A 16,059-nucleotide genomic window follows, 5' to 3' on the forward strand; every position below is an offset into this window, starting at 1 on the left:
TCATGATTTCCTCTCCTTATTTGTTGTGTGTGCGAATGCGGGTTTGTTCAGGTGTATAATCTAGGTGTGTGATGAATATGGAGACATAATCTATGCCATTTAACTGTTTAGTTCATGTTATGTGTGAGGGATTTTTTAACCTTTTTTTTTTTGATAGCTTGGGGCAGGGGGCTGATCTTCAAAATGTTAAAGTAATTATGATTTGCAGTCCGACGAAAAATTATTTTAAACGAATTCCACCTCAACCAGCTGTTAAATACACTTTCATATACATAATAACAATCTAATGATATAAGCAGGGCTGCACATAACTGGTGCGCAGGTGCGCATGCGCACCTCGGCCAAAAAAAGAGCACCGAGTCATTTGAAAAAAGGCGCATTTGCGTACCAACATTGAGAGAGAGGGAGAGAGAAGAGAGAAGAGAGGAGAGAGAGAAAGATATTTGCGAGTTGCATATGAACTCAGGGCCGGCCTGTTGAATTGGAAATGGGGGACCCTGATGTAAACAAGACGAAAGTCTTTCTCTGGTCTGCATCCCCTTAACAATTGTATGTTTTGAGCTGTACTGTACTGTACCCAATATACAAGCTGTTAATAAACTTTTCAATCAATCAATCAAGTCGCACTGGCGTTGATTTTCGCCTAGGGCGCCAGATCTGGGGAGGCGCTGCGCTGGGAGGGAAAAAAACATTTTTGACCGTTGGTGCTCATCCTAATTTTCGGCCTTGATGTAACAACATTCATAATTAAGTAAATGTAACACCCTTTTCAACCCGGTTACACGTTTCATTTGCCCTGTACGATGGGCGCTGTAAGTGATGAAAATGAGGGATGTTGGTTTATCTGGCACCCGCAGACAAAGTGCGAGTGAGCGAGGGAGGGTGCACCGGTACCGGCGCTGTTGTTATTAGAATCTGGTTATTAGAAGCTGCGGATATAAGAAGAAGATGTTTCTACAATAATGTGGAGGGAGAGTCCTCTCCAGTTAGACCGAGAGACTGATAACTACAGCTCAGTGAGGTAAAGGACTCTGAGTGTTTATCAGTGCTGGAATTGGGCCGGTACTCACCGGTACGCAGTACCGGCACTTCTGGTTCTGACCCATGGAGTACCGGCACTTCTTGCTCAGTACCGGCATGCTGGCGGTACTCCGGTACTCATGCACCGTGCCAGTACTCAACACTCTCCCGCCGTTCTTATTATACATCCATATATATATATACAGCCGCCCGGTACTCAGTAGATGGGTCATGAGGTGCCGAACGGACATTCTCATCGCTCTAACCGCTGGAGTTTCACAGCGGCTGTCAGCTGTTTACTCCTGTCATTCAAACAGAACGTGCTGGAGAGGGGGCGGGGCTTATCTTCTCCATGTAAATACTGTGGTGGAAACGACTATGTCAAAATTAACCTATTTGACCGTGATTTAATAGTAATACACGTTTCAAAATAATAATAATAATAATGCCGAAGTAACAACATACTGAAAACTGTTAGTAAAACCATGTTTTAATGCTTTACAATTTACATACCTAGATGCACGTGTGTTGTGTTTATGCAGTGCAACTCCCACCCAGTGGGTGGCTATGTAGAGTGATAGAACAGAGCAGGCACGCCCCCGAGAGAAGGAAAGCAAGTCACGTCACAAATTAGCATTTCTAAAATGTTAGCGTGGATTAATAAAAGTGCAAAAAGACAGCGGTTGTCGCCGGAAGAAACTTCAAATACAGAGAATGCTGTGCCTGTGTTGGAAATTGTGTCTGATGGGGAGCTTTCTTTGGTTGATCCTCCTGCTCCAAGTTCTAGTGCATTAGCATTAGCACTAGCTCCGCCGCCTCCTCCAGAGCCTCTAACGTTAGCTGCTGCTGGCGCAACTGCCACCACCAACACCGGGCAAAGCGATGCACCTGACTGCTGGACAACGGACCAGGTGCAATATTTTTGCAAGACCAATGCATGGCTCCTTCTTAAAGATAAGAAGCTAGGATGTCGGATATGCAGAGATGTCAAATCTTTGGGAATACACACTGGACAAGGACTGACACTGTCAACTGAATGGGGTGAGTGTGCAGTGTCTCATTTCGGTGTTGACAAGGGCAAACAACAAGCTAGCCTGATAAAAAAAAATCAAAGAACATAAAGAATCACAAGCCCATGTAAAAGCTGCTGCCATCCTTACATCTGCTTCACGTGAAACTATTCAACATCAAGTGCAGTCTATGCATAAATCTAAATTAGACACCACTATCAGAGTTTTTCGAACGGCATATACAATTGGCAAACATAGCCGGCCATTCACAGACATGCCAATTGATTTGAATGTACAGAAACTGAATGGGCTGAACGTGGGCAGGGTTTTGCACTCCAATAAAACCTGTGGCGAAATCATCGACCACATAGCTCATGAGCTGAAGAAAAAAATGGCAAAAGACATTACAGAAAACCAAAGAAAACTCTGTGTTTTGGTCGATGAATCTACCACTATTAGTGGTAAAACGGTGCTTGTTGTGTGTCTACGCTCAGCATTAGCTGATGCTGAGCCCGAAACGTTTTTTTGGGAGCTGATCGAGTTGGATGGAACAACGGCTGATGACATCACAAAGGCGTTAATGGAGTGTCTTGGAAGAGATTTTAACGAGGACTTTTTAGGTCAGTGTTTCGTTTCTTTTGCATGTGATGGGGCTTCAGTCATGCTAGGGAAGAGAACAGGCGTTGCTACCCAGTTGTGTAGTAAATTCCCACGCCTGTTTGTGTGGCACTGCTCCAATCATCGTCTAGAGCTGGCAGTTGGGGATGTGGTCAAGGAGGTCTCAGGGCTCAATCATTTCCAGATCTTTTTTGACAAACTCTATTCCTTGTTCCATGCCTCCCCCAAAAATCAGAGGCAGTTAGCGCAGTGTGCGCAAGCAGTCGGACAGCGTCTCCTGGTGATAGGGCGTGTTTTGTCCATCCGCTGGGTGGCTTCAAGTGAAAGGAGCGTCAGAGCAGTCTGGGAAAACTACCGAGTGCTTCATGATCACTTCACAAATGCTGCAAACGACACGAGCAGGGATTCCAGAGATAGAGCAAAGTACAAGGGCCTGGATGATGTGCTCACATCTGCAACGTTTGTCAGCAATCTGGGACTGATGTACGATGCGCTCACAGAGCTCAGCGACCTCTCTCGGCAACTCCAAAAAAGAGAGATGACACTGCCTACAGCAGATAGGCTCTTAACTCGAGAAATACGAGTTTTTGAATCCATGGTCACCATGCCTGGCCCACACATGACTACAGTTCATACAGCTCTAGCTGAGAAGTCCTTCAAGGGTGTTGCCCTGCGTGAGAATGGCAGGCTTGTACAGATTCATGCAGGTCAGTTTTTCCGCAGTATGGTAGAGCATCTGAGACACAGAATGACTTCCACAACCTCCTCTCATGTCAGCACAAGAGAAATCCCATTACATGGCCGGGAGGCCCGGGACAATCAGCTAATCCAGGACATGAAAGTTATCCATCCTGGAAGTTGGCCTGAAGAGGAGTTAGACGTACAGTATGGGGACGTAGAGGTGCTACGTTTGTGCGAAGTGCTGAAAGTGGACAGAAGAGAGACTGTTCAGGGCTTTCGCGAATACAAGGAAACCAGGGCATCCCGTACACCTGCTGCCATGGAGCCTCTACTGAAAGCAGTCCGAACCATCGCTGTCTCCACTAGTGAGTGTGAGCGGGCATTCAGCTGCATGAACGATATCCTTACTGCAAAAAGGAATGCTCTCTCTGTCAGCCGACTGTCCAGCCTGGTTTTCATTAAATGTAATGGACCATCACTAGGACAGTTCAATCCGGAACAGTATGTGAGGTCCTGGCTGGCAAAGGGAAGGAGAAGTGCTGATGAAAGAGCCTGTCCAGCTCCAGCCCCTGATACTGATGTCCCCAAGGCCTTCTGGAGCCTTTTCTAACAATGTGAAGTATATTGCAAAGCAGCTTACCCAGTGAGAAGACTTTTGGCATAATGTGCCGATTTGTACAGATCCTGGAGATAGAAGGACTTCAGACCAACCAGGGAGTTATCTGATCAGCTTGGTGTTCAATGTAACTCTTTACCATGGCTCAGACTTTGTTACTTGCAGTTACAGTTTCTCATTTTAGATTGTGCAAATTTTGCATTTGTTTTTACATGTTCTTTGTTCATGCTCTTTATCATTTTTCTGAGTTGGAAAGTTAGATTGCATCATAGTTTACTTTATACATATTTGTATTCTTCAGTGGTGAAGTATATTGCAAAGCAGCTCAGCCATGTGAGAAGACTTTTGGCACTTTTTCGTTTTTCGTTTTCTGAGTTGGAAAGTTAGATTACATTCAAAATGTACAGAAATACTTAATTTTGTTAAAGCTTTTTATAAAAAATGCTTCTGACCAGAGCTTTGTTTCCTTGTCATTAATGTTGAACACCACCAGAGGGGCTCTCACCTGAAAGATCTCTGCTTCATGTGTCTTCAGCAGAAGATCTAGACTTTGATTGCTATATTTTCAGTTAATATTGACCTTACTGAGCTTTAGCCATATCCGCTGCCTATCATAACAAATGTTAAGTACAGTGAACCTTTCTAAAATATACAGTAGTAAAGAGACAAACCCACCAGCATTATAGTAGCCAAATTCTTGTTTGTGGGCTGTATATATAAAATTGACTTGAAAAAGTTGCTGATTTTAGAGTACTGGCACCTTTTTCATTCCAATTCAAGCACTGGTTTAGATAGTTCACTTTAGTCTAAGTTCAAACGGTTTGGTCACAATTTATGTAAACACATATTTCCAAGGCACTCCTTTATAGTTATTGGGATAAACAGGTTTGAAATAATCAGGACAGTAACCAAACATATCCTTTTAAAACTGGACTTTCGACCCAAAACTAGCTGTTGACTTGTGGGTGCAAGCATCTAATCGCAGACTCAACCAGAGAGAAAGTAGTAGGCCTACATCATCAGCTACCATGTCTGACAGTGAGGAGAACAGTCAGGAGGGTAGTGATGACAGCTTGTAGGATTACTGGTCGTGCTAATGTTGTCTTGTGTTCGCCTCTGCATGTGTGTTCTGTGTTCACCTCTGTGTGTTCTGTGCCGTGTGTCTGACAAATAAAGACCGGTTTATTTATTTCATTTTAAGGATGAGCACCAAGCAACATCTCCAGGTGCTCCTTTGAGAATCAGGGCAAAAAAGTTATGTGCACCCCTGGATATAAGAGATAACAGTATTGAAATCACAGGGGACATTTTTCCGTAACTCATGAAGCACCCTTTTGTTAGTTTAAGTTATTAAAGTCTACTCACTGAGTCTGCAATTTTTTATTAATTATTGGCTTCTTTTAGTACAAAAAACTAATAAAGTGTGTTGTTGGCTTGTTAAAAACAAACCAACTCCCTATTTGAATAAACAATGTATGAACATTGGATTTATTAATCACAACCATGATTTAGTTTCAAAACGTTGATGAAGCTCATCCATTTAGTAATGTAGAAAGAAGGAGCTTTGAATTGTTTTGCTTGAAAATGCTTGATTTGGTTTGTAACCAATCATAGTTGTGATTAATAAATCCAATTACATTACTAAATAGATGAGCTTCATGAACGTTTTGAAACTAAATCATGGTGATTAATACATTCCTCCAAGGTCATACATTGTTTATTAAAATAGGGAGTTGGTTTGTTTTTAACAAGCCAACCAACAACACACTAAAATGCCTGTTCATTGTAATAAGTGTACCATTCGTGTATTTTAAAATGTTCTTTATTTGTATTAAACAATTTAAATATTGGTTTAATGTTTGGTTTGTTTGGGCAACTCTGCCAAACAATGTTTGGAACCCGAGGATTAAATTACATCTTTGTATTATTTAGCCTATTTAAAGTTAAAAAAAAGTTATTAATGTCAAATATTGATGTGTGTCCTTTCCTCCTTTCTTTGGTGAACTGGACTCGGAGGCTTCCGTAGTTGTGAGAGTGGCTGCAGTGACGCAGAAGCGCTGAACGGGCAGAACATTTCTACTGTCAAGATGGCGACATCCGAGCCGGTAAGAGAGACAAGAGATTGCTGGGAAAAAAAACAAATGCGCAAGGAAGGACTTGCTACAACCTCATTATATATAACGACTTTGTCTTATAATCCTCGTTCTTTAAAGCGGCAGCTAACATTTCGGGCATTTTATTGTGTTTTGCCTCCCAGATGTGTCAGTTCGCGTGGATCTCGGTTAGCGGTTAGCATGCTCAGCAATGTGATGGATCAGACAGGGAGGGACTCTGCGCGTCGTTCATTCAAACTACAATCAATGAATTGTTTTAATCTACTTCAACATTTGAGTTAATATCCTGGTGCTAATGATCAAACATCAGAACCTTAACATTTTCATACTACGATATTACTGATTAGATTTTTGACAATCTTGACACGTGTGTATCTAGCTTTTAGCTAGCTTAGCACGTCTGCTAAAACTAATGCTAGCGACGTTAACTTGTTACCTAACTGTAGCGTATATCTTAATAAAAAAAAAAATTTGACCAACCAAAAACTAGCTGTGTTCTATGAGCTGTGATGTAAAAAATGTTTACGTGGTAAAGTAGAGCTGGATACTACTGTCAGATAATTAAGTTAATAGCTTAACGTTGATCTGAAATTAGCACTTACATCTCGATAATGTGACGGCGAACGGATGTTTCGCAATATGTGTCTACATAGTTATGGTACTGGAGGAAAGTCAATAACTGTAATGTGGATTTAATAGTACCTGAAGTTGTAACAAAATGATCTTTGTACGCCTAAAATGATGAAGGCCCTTACAAATAAGAAGGTTTTTATTCAGCTAAACCAGGTATGCTGGTATGCAAAACGATCACAGGTAATCATTACTTTAGGATCAGCAAGAGATATTTAATTAGGGCATTTTTAATTGCACAAGGGATAATATACAAAACAGGCAGGGAATTAAGTATAACAAAGATGAATTGTATAACTCAATCGACAATGTTGATAATTATGCTACAACAATATAAGATGCCAATAAAAAACTATACAGGTATTATTTAAGCTGCATTGTGACATGGCGTGATTGTAACCACAGCACCTCATATCACCAGATTGGTACCTTTTTTTTATACATCTTTCAGCTCAGTTTCGCATATAAAACCTGTTAAATCCTCTGCAAAATACTTGTATAAATATCTTCAATGGATCTCCTTTGTAACAGAAGGCTTATGATGATTGTGTGCGTGTGTCCCTCTGCAGAAAGCACCTGAAACTGAAGAACAACTGCCAGCTGAAATAGCTGAAATAGCTGAACTAGCTGAAAAAACTGAAAACGAAGTTGTTGAGAATCCTGAGGAGTATATCAAGCACCCTTTGCAAAACAGGTGAGAATATAACCAGCTGCTGTGTTTGACAGATATTGCAACCAAAAGGTGCCTGTGCTCACACAGCGTGCAGTATTCTGATATTAAGACTACATGAATCCTAATAAAGAATATGCCATGTGTAAGCACATTTTTGGACAAACTTTGACTATAATTGAGTCGATTTTATGCCGTTTCGCAATAAATACTGTAATAAATTGTTTCTTCATTGCTCTACTACTAAGGCCTTAAGACATTATCAAATTATCTCTGCATGGAAACATTAATATATTACAGCTGCAACATAGCAGAATAAATATGACTGAAGCTAATAACTAGAAGTAAAGAAGAATGTAACACAGCATTGAAGAGGGCCCTTGTCTAGAAAGGGCCGTGTTTGCTCTGAAGCAAGAAGTTACTGTTTGCTATTCCCTATTAGGTCCATAGTCTTTTATTGCTCTAACTGTTAACATACTATTTACTAATTTGAGTAAATGTGCACTGAAAAGCACATTACGTCTTCGTCTTATTTGGGCATTTACTGATTTCACAAACCTTTAATGTTAACTGCTGCCATGTCATTTCCTTTTATAGTGCTTCAACTTCTTACAATGTTTCGGTACTGCTGTTCTTGATACTTCCTGACAAGTAAAAGGAGTGAAATTGCTCCTCTGCAGTTAGTCTTCTTGACTGATAACTGCCCTGTTTTATTTGGGTTTAGATTATTTAAACTTTTTTTTTTACAATTATTTGAATATACATACCATAAATAAATAGTTTTCTGACAATTGGTAGAAACCTGGGTGTTGTTGGAGAGTGCTCTAGTTAAGTAAATAGTCACAAGAAAATCATGGTAGTCACTAATGGAAACATAAAATGATGATATGTAAGTGTTGGCTGTGTTATGCTTGAATCGGAAGCAACTAATGAAGTTCAGCTTGGTACTCTGCATGTTAGTGTAGCAATTGTTGTTGACTATTGTCAAATGTTATCACAGTTCTGTGGCGGTGACGACCTATTCAGGAGCATTGTACGCTCGGTTAGGAAATGCTGAATGGTTCACCTGGTAGGTCACTTCTAGACCATTCTGCTTGTTCAGCCCAGCCTCGGAGTTCAAGGCTGTTCTCCTCTGCTGCTCTGGCCATTCTGGTTTTAGACGGCATATTTGATCTCCCATTATAACAACCTCAATGTTGGATGACACCAAAATACAGCAAGGTGTTGTCGCTTATCTCTGAGAATAAGAAATCCTGGCTTGTGGAATTTAATTAAGTTTCATAAGACTGGTATATTGTGAAATTGTATTTGCCTACAGTGTTGTGTATTAGGTACGCCTACCTAAGCCTTCTAATGCAATCCTTCAATAAAACCTGTTGCTGTTACTTAGCCTCCCCCCGTTAATAGGGTGGACTAGATGATAGAAAGACCTGTCAGTACAAGCAGTTTAATTCAACAGCAGCATAAACTACACCCTCCAAAAATAACCAGGGAAATTCTAAGCTTCAACTAATAATAAACATTATTTCATGAGTGTTTGATTAGAATCCATTAATTTTAAATAGTTGTAACATTTTGTTCCTGTCACTGCAACAGAAGAGTTAGACAGATACAACGGGGAATGGTTGGATTACATGCTATAAATGTGCAATAAGCTTACACCTGCTGATATATTCGCAAAGACGTGACTTTTATTTAGATCAAAATATAGGTTTCCCACAGAATTTGATTCTATTTGTGGGGGCACCACAGCGCACCCCCATAATGAGTGAGACACACCGGAGTTGAGGATCTGTGGGGTTTATTCTCCCAAAAAAAAAGAAGTTTTTATGAGATCTATTTGTGGCGGACGATATTTAATTGTGGCAACCCACCACAAATGAATCGATGTATGGGAAACACTGAAAATATTTTGGTTACAGTGTGTCATGATTTAAGGTAACACCATGTCCTCATACCATAACAATTACTGACATACCATAACTGCCTCTTTAAGCTCCTCTGTTAATCTTGTTTAGTGTTTACAGATGTGTTGCCCACATTTCACAAGAGCATGCATTTAGCCAAGATAGTAACACCTGTGTTTTGGCAAAACAACCTACCGCCCAGGCTTGAGGAAACGATTGAATGAATAAGGTGTTTAAAGAATATTAGTCTGACATATCAGTGTCGACAGAAATATGACGGGGTTATTAATCCATCGTTGGCTTATTGGACTACTGTCTGTCGGTTTATTTACATGCCACAACTAGGCAGGTAAACAACCCGTGTCCTCAGATGGGTTCACTGGAGTAGTCACGCCTGTGCAGTGTGAGAAAACGTTTTTAGAGAGTACTTGTCCATGGACAAGTGAGTTTGGCAATTTACTTGTCCGAATACATTTTTCACTTGTCCAGAATGGACAAAAATTGGGGCCACTGGAATCTTCTTCTTCGTCATCGTATTTTACATTTTCCCACGGTTTTTACGACACCGCTAACGTAAGTGAGCGGTAAGATTTTACTGCATCACACATAGGGTTGGGTATCGTTTGGATTTTAACGATTCCGGTTCTGCTTTTCGATTCCGGTTATTTTCGGTTCTCGATTCCGGTTCTTTGAGAGGGTAAAAATAAGTCCCATGACAAACTGGGAGAAAAATATATTTATGAAAACATTAAGTCAAATCTGTATTCCCATTTACAAATCACTTCATACTGTTTAATTTCTTACGGTTATTGAATACAATTGTATAAAAATAATCTCTGCATTGTTTAGTTAGTTCTAAGTGGTGCAGTTTGAGAATGTACAATTGGCCCAGTCTCCTCTGATGTTACACTGCAACCTGCCTGTGAGACAGAGTCCAACCACACATGTCCAACATAAATAGTATAAATAGCATTTCAATAATGTACTTTCTATACCCTGCTTCATAAACAATACTGACATCCCTGTGCTCCTCCGAGTCTGGGGGTCCGGGGATGTGAGGACAGCGCGAGGACACAGACAGGGAGGCTGCTTCACTTCATAAAGGAAATGGTGGTCAACACAGGAGCTAAAACGCTTAATAACCTTCATTACGTGTTAGAGAAAGAACATAAGAAAGTTTGACAAAGATGAGGCTGTTAAACAGGCAGCGGATCCGCTGTGTGTAGAAAGAGAGAGAGAGAGATGCTGAGCTGCACCGTGCAGCGATCAGCTGATACGGAGCATAGAGAGAGAGAGCTGCAGTCCGCGGGGCTCGGCCTCGCCTCCTGTCCTCACAACTCTTATTAATCCCGGTACCGGACAATTGTTATTTGTTCCTACTCGGAACCGAGTTTTGCTTCCAAACCCTGCCACTGTGCTACACTTCCCGCCCCGCCCCGTCTAACTGTACAGAAAGCGGAGAGATGCATTTCCTTATGAATCGACAAGCAGAACCGAAACTAATATTTCTAAACGAACAATGGCGGACACGTACAATTTGCGAATGAGTTCTGCCTTTTGTAAACTGAATTTATCAATAATTTGTCAATAAATCGGGGCGAAAAACGTCACTTGTCCGCCGGACAAGTCAATTGAAAGATCTACTTGTCCGATATTGTAAATAACACGTCCCGGACGGTGGGACGTGTACTTTTTCGCACACTGCTGTGTGTTGTCTCGTCCTCACTGTTGTGTAATGTGTGTCATTCGAGTTGCTACATGGCAAAGTACCGTTTTAAGCTCTGGTTTATCTTTGTTCAGTGCACAACATCTCTGTGTATTGCACATGGGTGTGGTTAAAAGTTGGATATTGGTGTATTGTGGTGGGTGGGTTGGGGGACACTGGGTTCAGCTAATGTCCCCTCTCTGCCCCCATCCCTCCCTTGCTAGCCCCATCTCTCCTGGGAACAGATGAAAGAATACCAGGGCCCGTCACAAACAAAGGCTGCACTTGTAGTGCTGGTGATGGCCGGTTCTTTTGCATCGATATGCTTTTGTAACAAGCTGCTGTGAAGGGTGCATATCTGTGATTTTTCTTAAGGTTATTCTGTTTTCCATTAAAAAAGCACTCACAGTAAATGCCTTATTTGCAATTGTACTTGAGTCATTTACCAATAGTCTTGTGGAATACTAAGAGTGTACTGATGCTTGTGTTTTCCTCTCAGATGGGCTCTGTGGTATTTCAAAAACGACAAGAGCAAAAGCTGGACAGAGAACCTGCGTCTCATTTCCAAGTTTGACACAGTGGAAGACTTTTGGGCGTAAGTTTTCTCTACTAATCCTGTATTGTGAATATAATTGTCTCCTTTTTTATAAAGGGAATAAGTGGAGGGTTTCAGAAGAATGGCATTTTAATCAAACTCTTATTTTACTTCATTCATATGGAGACAATAAGGGATTTTGTTTAAACAGGGTATTATGCAGATTAACATAAATTATCATGTCATTAATTCTTTCTTTATGCTTACATTTTCTTCTGTTGTCTGCACCTCACCTGTTGTATTTGCATCTTTATAATTGTAAATACTGATTCAGATCAAATGTAAGTGATTCCTGAATATCATCGTGCCCCAACAAGTTCCAGAACAATCTTTACAGGAAAGCAGCTTGCCCTTTACACATGGGGAACTTCCATTTAAAGTGATGTTTAAAACTCAGTTAATGGGGCTCATTCACTGGCGCTTCCACAAACAACAACCAACATAATTATTACATTCAAATGAAGTACATTATTCAAGTTTACATTAACTTTGGATAATAACACGGGAGAAATGAGCGGAAGGGCTCTCTTTTCCTCTCTCTCTCTCTCCTGATCCAGTAATGAGTGACCCCACAGTAAAGAATAAATATATTTATAACTCAGGGTTTCCCACACATAGACTATACTTGGGCGGGCCGTCCAGGTATATTAACGGCCGCCCAAGTATATTTCGTGACCCTTTTTTTTGTATTCGTCCGTGACCACGACGCCATCTGCGATCGATTAACTTGTGGACAATGATCCCTCGCTCCCTTGCTCTGATCTCGCCTCGTTAAGTGGCCTGCCTCACACAGGGTGACTGGCTGTCTACATGATGTGGCCTGCCAACATGGCCACTGTCATACAGATCATAAAGGACTCTGAGTGTTTAGATAGTTAACTTAGTCTAAGTTCTCAGTGGGTCTCAAACGGTGTGGTCACCATTTATGTAAACACATATTTCCATTTGAGAGGGTAGTGATTGATAGATTGATGGATAGTGAGGTGGGCTGAAGATCAGAAGGCTGTGAGTTCAAATCCCGCCAGGAACACCACCACTAGTGTGCCCTTGAGTGCCATCTTTACGCAAAATGATTATACAAAATGAAAACTTTTTTTTTTTTTGCGCACCCCCCCCCCCCCCCCCCCCCCCCGCCCGCTGCCACCACCAGCCCAAGTATATTTCAGATCTGTGGGAAACACTGTAACTAGTTTAGCTTGTTCCAGAGGTAGATAAAATAGCTAAGTGTGTTAGGTCTAACTCTTAGTGTGTGTGTTGCTCCGCTCACCGGTCCGTCACAGCGGGTGGAGCTGCAGGATTTCTGCTTCACACACGTTGCATACGGCTATTTTACTGTCTTTTTCGGACACCTTAAAATACTGCCAGACCGGTGAAGCCATTTTGGCGAGCTTGTTTTGCCGCCCACAGAGAAAAGTGTCATGTATTTTACGTCATGTGATCGGCTCTCCTGATCGGCCTTTATAGAGAGCGCCGATCGATCGGCAGAGAGTGAATATCGGCCGATATCGATCGGCGGGCGGCCGATCGATCGGAGCATCCCTAATAGCCCTTTATCAATGTTTAATTAACTCTTAACTTGCCATTTGTCAACTAATGCAGATGATGTTCGTACTGTCACTGAAGTCAACCATCTGGAATACTTCCAACCCTTTTGTGTTTCTTACAGATTATACAACCACATACAGCAACCTAGCAAACTTGGCTTTGGCTGTGATTATTGTTTATTTAAGGTAAGCCTACATTTCCTTTTCAACAATAGGATATATTAAGCATGCAAAGTGAATCAATTGAGAATCAGGTTTCTTGCCAAGTAGCTTTACACATACAAGGAATTCACTTTGTTGTTAATTGGTGCATACATAAACATAAGAGGTTTATAACCACGATTAAACATTTTAAATATAAAATGGAAACGTCTACAACAATGTAATATACAAAAATGACAATAAGAATATAACATATTAAGTGGTAGCATTATGAGTCGGAGCTATTTTAACTTTCTCCAAATGTATAGTAATGCTTCAATTGTAACCAACCATGAATGAAGTTTTAAAATGTGTCTTTTCACTCTGTATCAGGATGGGATCAAGCCGATGTGGGAAGACGATAGGAACAAGCTCGGGGGTCGATGGCTGATGACCCTCAACAAGCAACAGAGACACAACGATCTTGACCGCTACTGGATGGAGACGGTAAGCGGGTGTTTTCATGGAGCAGCTCATAGATAAAGCTATATCTCAACATTTCACATTCAAGACAAAAAAACAACAGTACGATTCATATGTGTCCCATTTTGTGTATTTTGCAGCTCTTGTGTTTAGTCGGTGAGTCCTTTGATGCGGCAAGTGAAGATGTGAATGGAGCTGTGGTCAACGTCAGACCCAAAGGTGACAAAATATCAATCTGGACGAGCAACTGCCAAAACAGGGACGCCATCATGACGATAGGGTACGTTAAAAAGTCACTTTGTAGACCTTAGAATGACACTAATTCAAGTAATAGTGGTCTAGTTTACCACTAGATGGAGACACTAAGTTGGCGTCCATCTTCATAACGCTTCTTGCTTTTCCACAGGCAAAATTATAAAGAGCGTCTGAGCATCCCCGCCAAAGTCATCATCGGCTACCAGTCACATGACGACACATCCAGCAAGAGCGGATCCACCACCAAGAACATCTTCTCCGTTTGAAAAACTCCTCCACCTCGGTTTCAACTCGCTGTAGATTTAAACAATTACCAAACCGCATAATCACAATAATACTTTTGAGTTGTCATCTACTGTAGTGTCTTTTCCTTTTTATTGAAAAGAGATTTGTTCATAGTGTATACAGTTGGAGCTTCCCCCAGCAGCGGGGTGATGATAATGATTTGGGAGGAGGCCAGAAAGGCACAACATTTGGCTCAAAATGTCACGTAAGCTAGAGAACACGCATTATTTCCTTTTTAGAGTTGAAAAGTTCTGTGATTAATACCGGTGAGCTCCCCTAGCTTAGCTAAGATGAAGCTTATTTTCAGTACCCGAATGGCTTTGAGTTGCAAAAAAACATAACTATACAGCCTTGTGTTTTTCTTATTCTGGGTTCTAACCCTCCTTACAAATGCTTTTTGTCACCTTGCAGGTAAACTTATTGGAGGCTACTTATCTTTCACAGAACAAATTTTAAGGGCAGTTTTAACTTTACTTTTCCAGAAGTGTTAACCATGAGTTGGGCTTTTAGGCGCCTCAGTTTGAGAAATCTACAGTATCTTAAAGATTTGTAAAAGCTGTGGCCTCACTCCAAATTATAGGGGTTACATTTAAGGTCGCTTATTGTTTCAGCCATGCTGGAATTGTGAAAATATAGCTTGTAGTATTTTTGACCTTTTTTTTTTTTCTTCCCCTTACATTTATTTATAATGTATACATTGAAATACTTAGTTGAAAGACGACCATCAAACTTGTGTTTTTTCAAATTGTGTTTTTTTCTCTTTTTTGTTACTACGGTCAATAATGTGTACTACTGCATATAGATGACATTTTTTACAGTGTACCATAAAGATGCTGACAGAATTAGGTGTGCTTTTCACTGTTTTCTTCCTAACAAAAACTGTAGATAATGTTGCACGCCTCTCTTGGTTGATGCAAAGAAAAGATGATATTCATTGTGAAATGATTTTTCTCATAATGTATCTTTATTATCTGTAATTCCAGGATGTATATTACCTTCTTTTCAAGTAAAGGTTAAGTGCTTTGCATTAAAACCCGAAAGCATGTTGTCTTGTTTAGTGGGCATTAAAAAGACGTACACTTGTGAGTTACTGTATGTCTAGCAGCCTGTTATAACTTTGGCACAAATATTGCATTAAAGTAGGAGCCCATCATTACAGAAACGGGAGAAAATACATGTCAGTAAGTTACCTATAAATGTATCTTTAAAGGTACATTACATTGAGGAATCCTTACTCTAGTTTTCACGTAAAAAAGATTCACCCACCACGCCTAAAACTAGTACATTCTTCTGGAACGGTAACCTGGTGAGGATTTTAACGTCATTGTTTTCAGAACACACTGACAGATCTATTATTCGGCTGCCCCTTAGTCATGCAGTCAAACAGGATTTAGTGACGCCACAGGGACTGAAAATACCTGAACGGGTTGTTTTTTATCTCACTCCGCCCTAGTACCACACTTCAAGGTACAATCAGCAGAGTAACAGGACTTGAGAGTGTACACAGTGGTCATGATTTAATAAAGTGTCAAAGCTATATACAAGTGCTTAAGGAATATAATTGGAAGCTGACAGTGACATTTTCAGTAAATCTGATCCTTATCAGTGTAACTAATGAGGAATTGTTCATGTTAAAATAGTATAACAAGTCATTGCACAATACAACTGATAAACGTATAAGGATTCTTAGAGTGTAACATATCAAAGTTCATTGTTCTGTTGGCAGAGCATCAACATGATGAAAGGAATTTATCATGTTTTGTTCATTTGCTATTTACGGAGCCC

The 16,059-nt window shown here is 40.7% G+C and overlaps 1 protein-coding gene across 1 annotated transcript; it reads left to right on the plus strand.

Moving 5' to 3' along the window:
• Positions 1 to 5,922: 5,922 nt before the first annotated feature.
• On the plus strand, positions 5,923 to 15,345 carry eif4e1c (eukaryotic translation initiation factor 4E family member 1c). The gene is made up of 7 exons (XM_034203800.1): positions 5,923 to 6,050; positions 7,259 to 7,383; positions 11,471 to 11,566; positions 13,233 to 13,296; positions 13,645 to 13,758; positions 13,875 to 14,014; positions 14,141 to 15,345. The coding sequence occupies exons 1-7, from the start codon at positions 6,033 to 6,035 to the stop codon at positions 14,253 to 14,255; spliced, it is 672 nt and encodes a 223-aa protein (XP_034059691.1). The 5' UTR covers positions 5,923 to 6,032; the 3' UTR covers positions 14,256 to 15,345.
• The last annotated feature ends 714 nt before the right edge of the window (positions 15,346 to 16,059 follow it).

Source organism: Gymnodraco acuticeps, unplaced genomic scaffold, assembly GCF_902827175.1.
Source record: "Gymnodraco acuticeps unplaced genomic scaffold, fGymAcu1.1, whole genome shotgun sequence".
Taxonomy (NCBI): domain Eukaryota; kingdom Metazoa; phylum Chordata; class Actinopteri; order Perciformes; family Bathydraconidae; genus Gymnodraco; species Gymnodraco acuticeps.

Excerpts from the sequence above, each read along its gene's own strand:
- eif4e1c (XM_034203800.1), top strand. Across the intron at positions 13,297-13,644 it reads GTGATTATTGTTTATTTAAG|GATGGGATCAAGCCGATGTG; the intron begins GTAAGCCTACAT and ends ACTCTGTATCAG. Across the intron at positions 14,015-14,140 it reads GACGCCATCATGACGATAGG|GCAAAATTATAAAGAGCGTC; the intron begins GTACGTTAAAAA and ends GCTTTTCCACAG.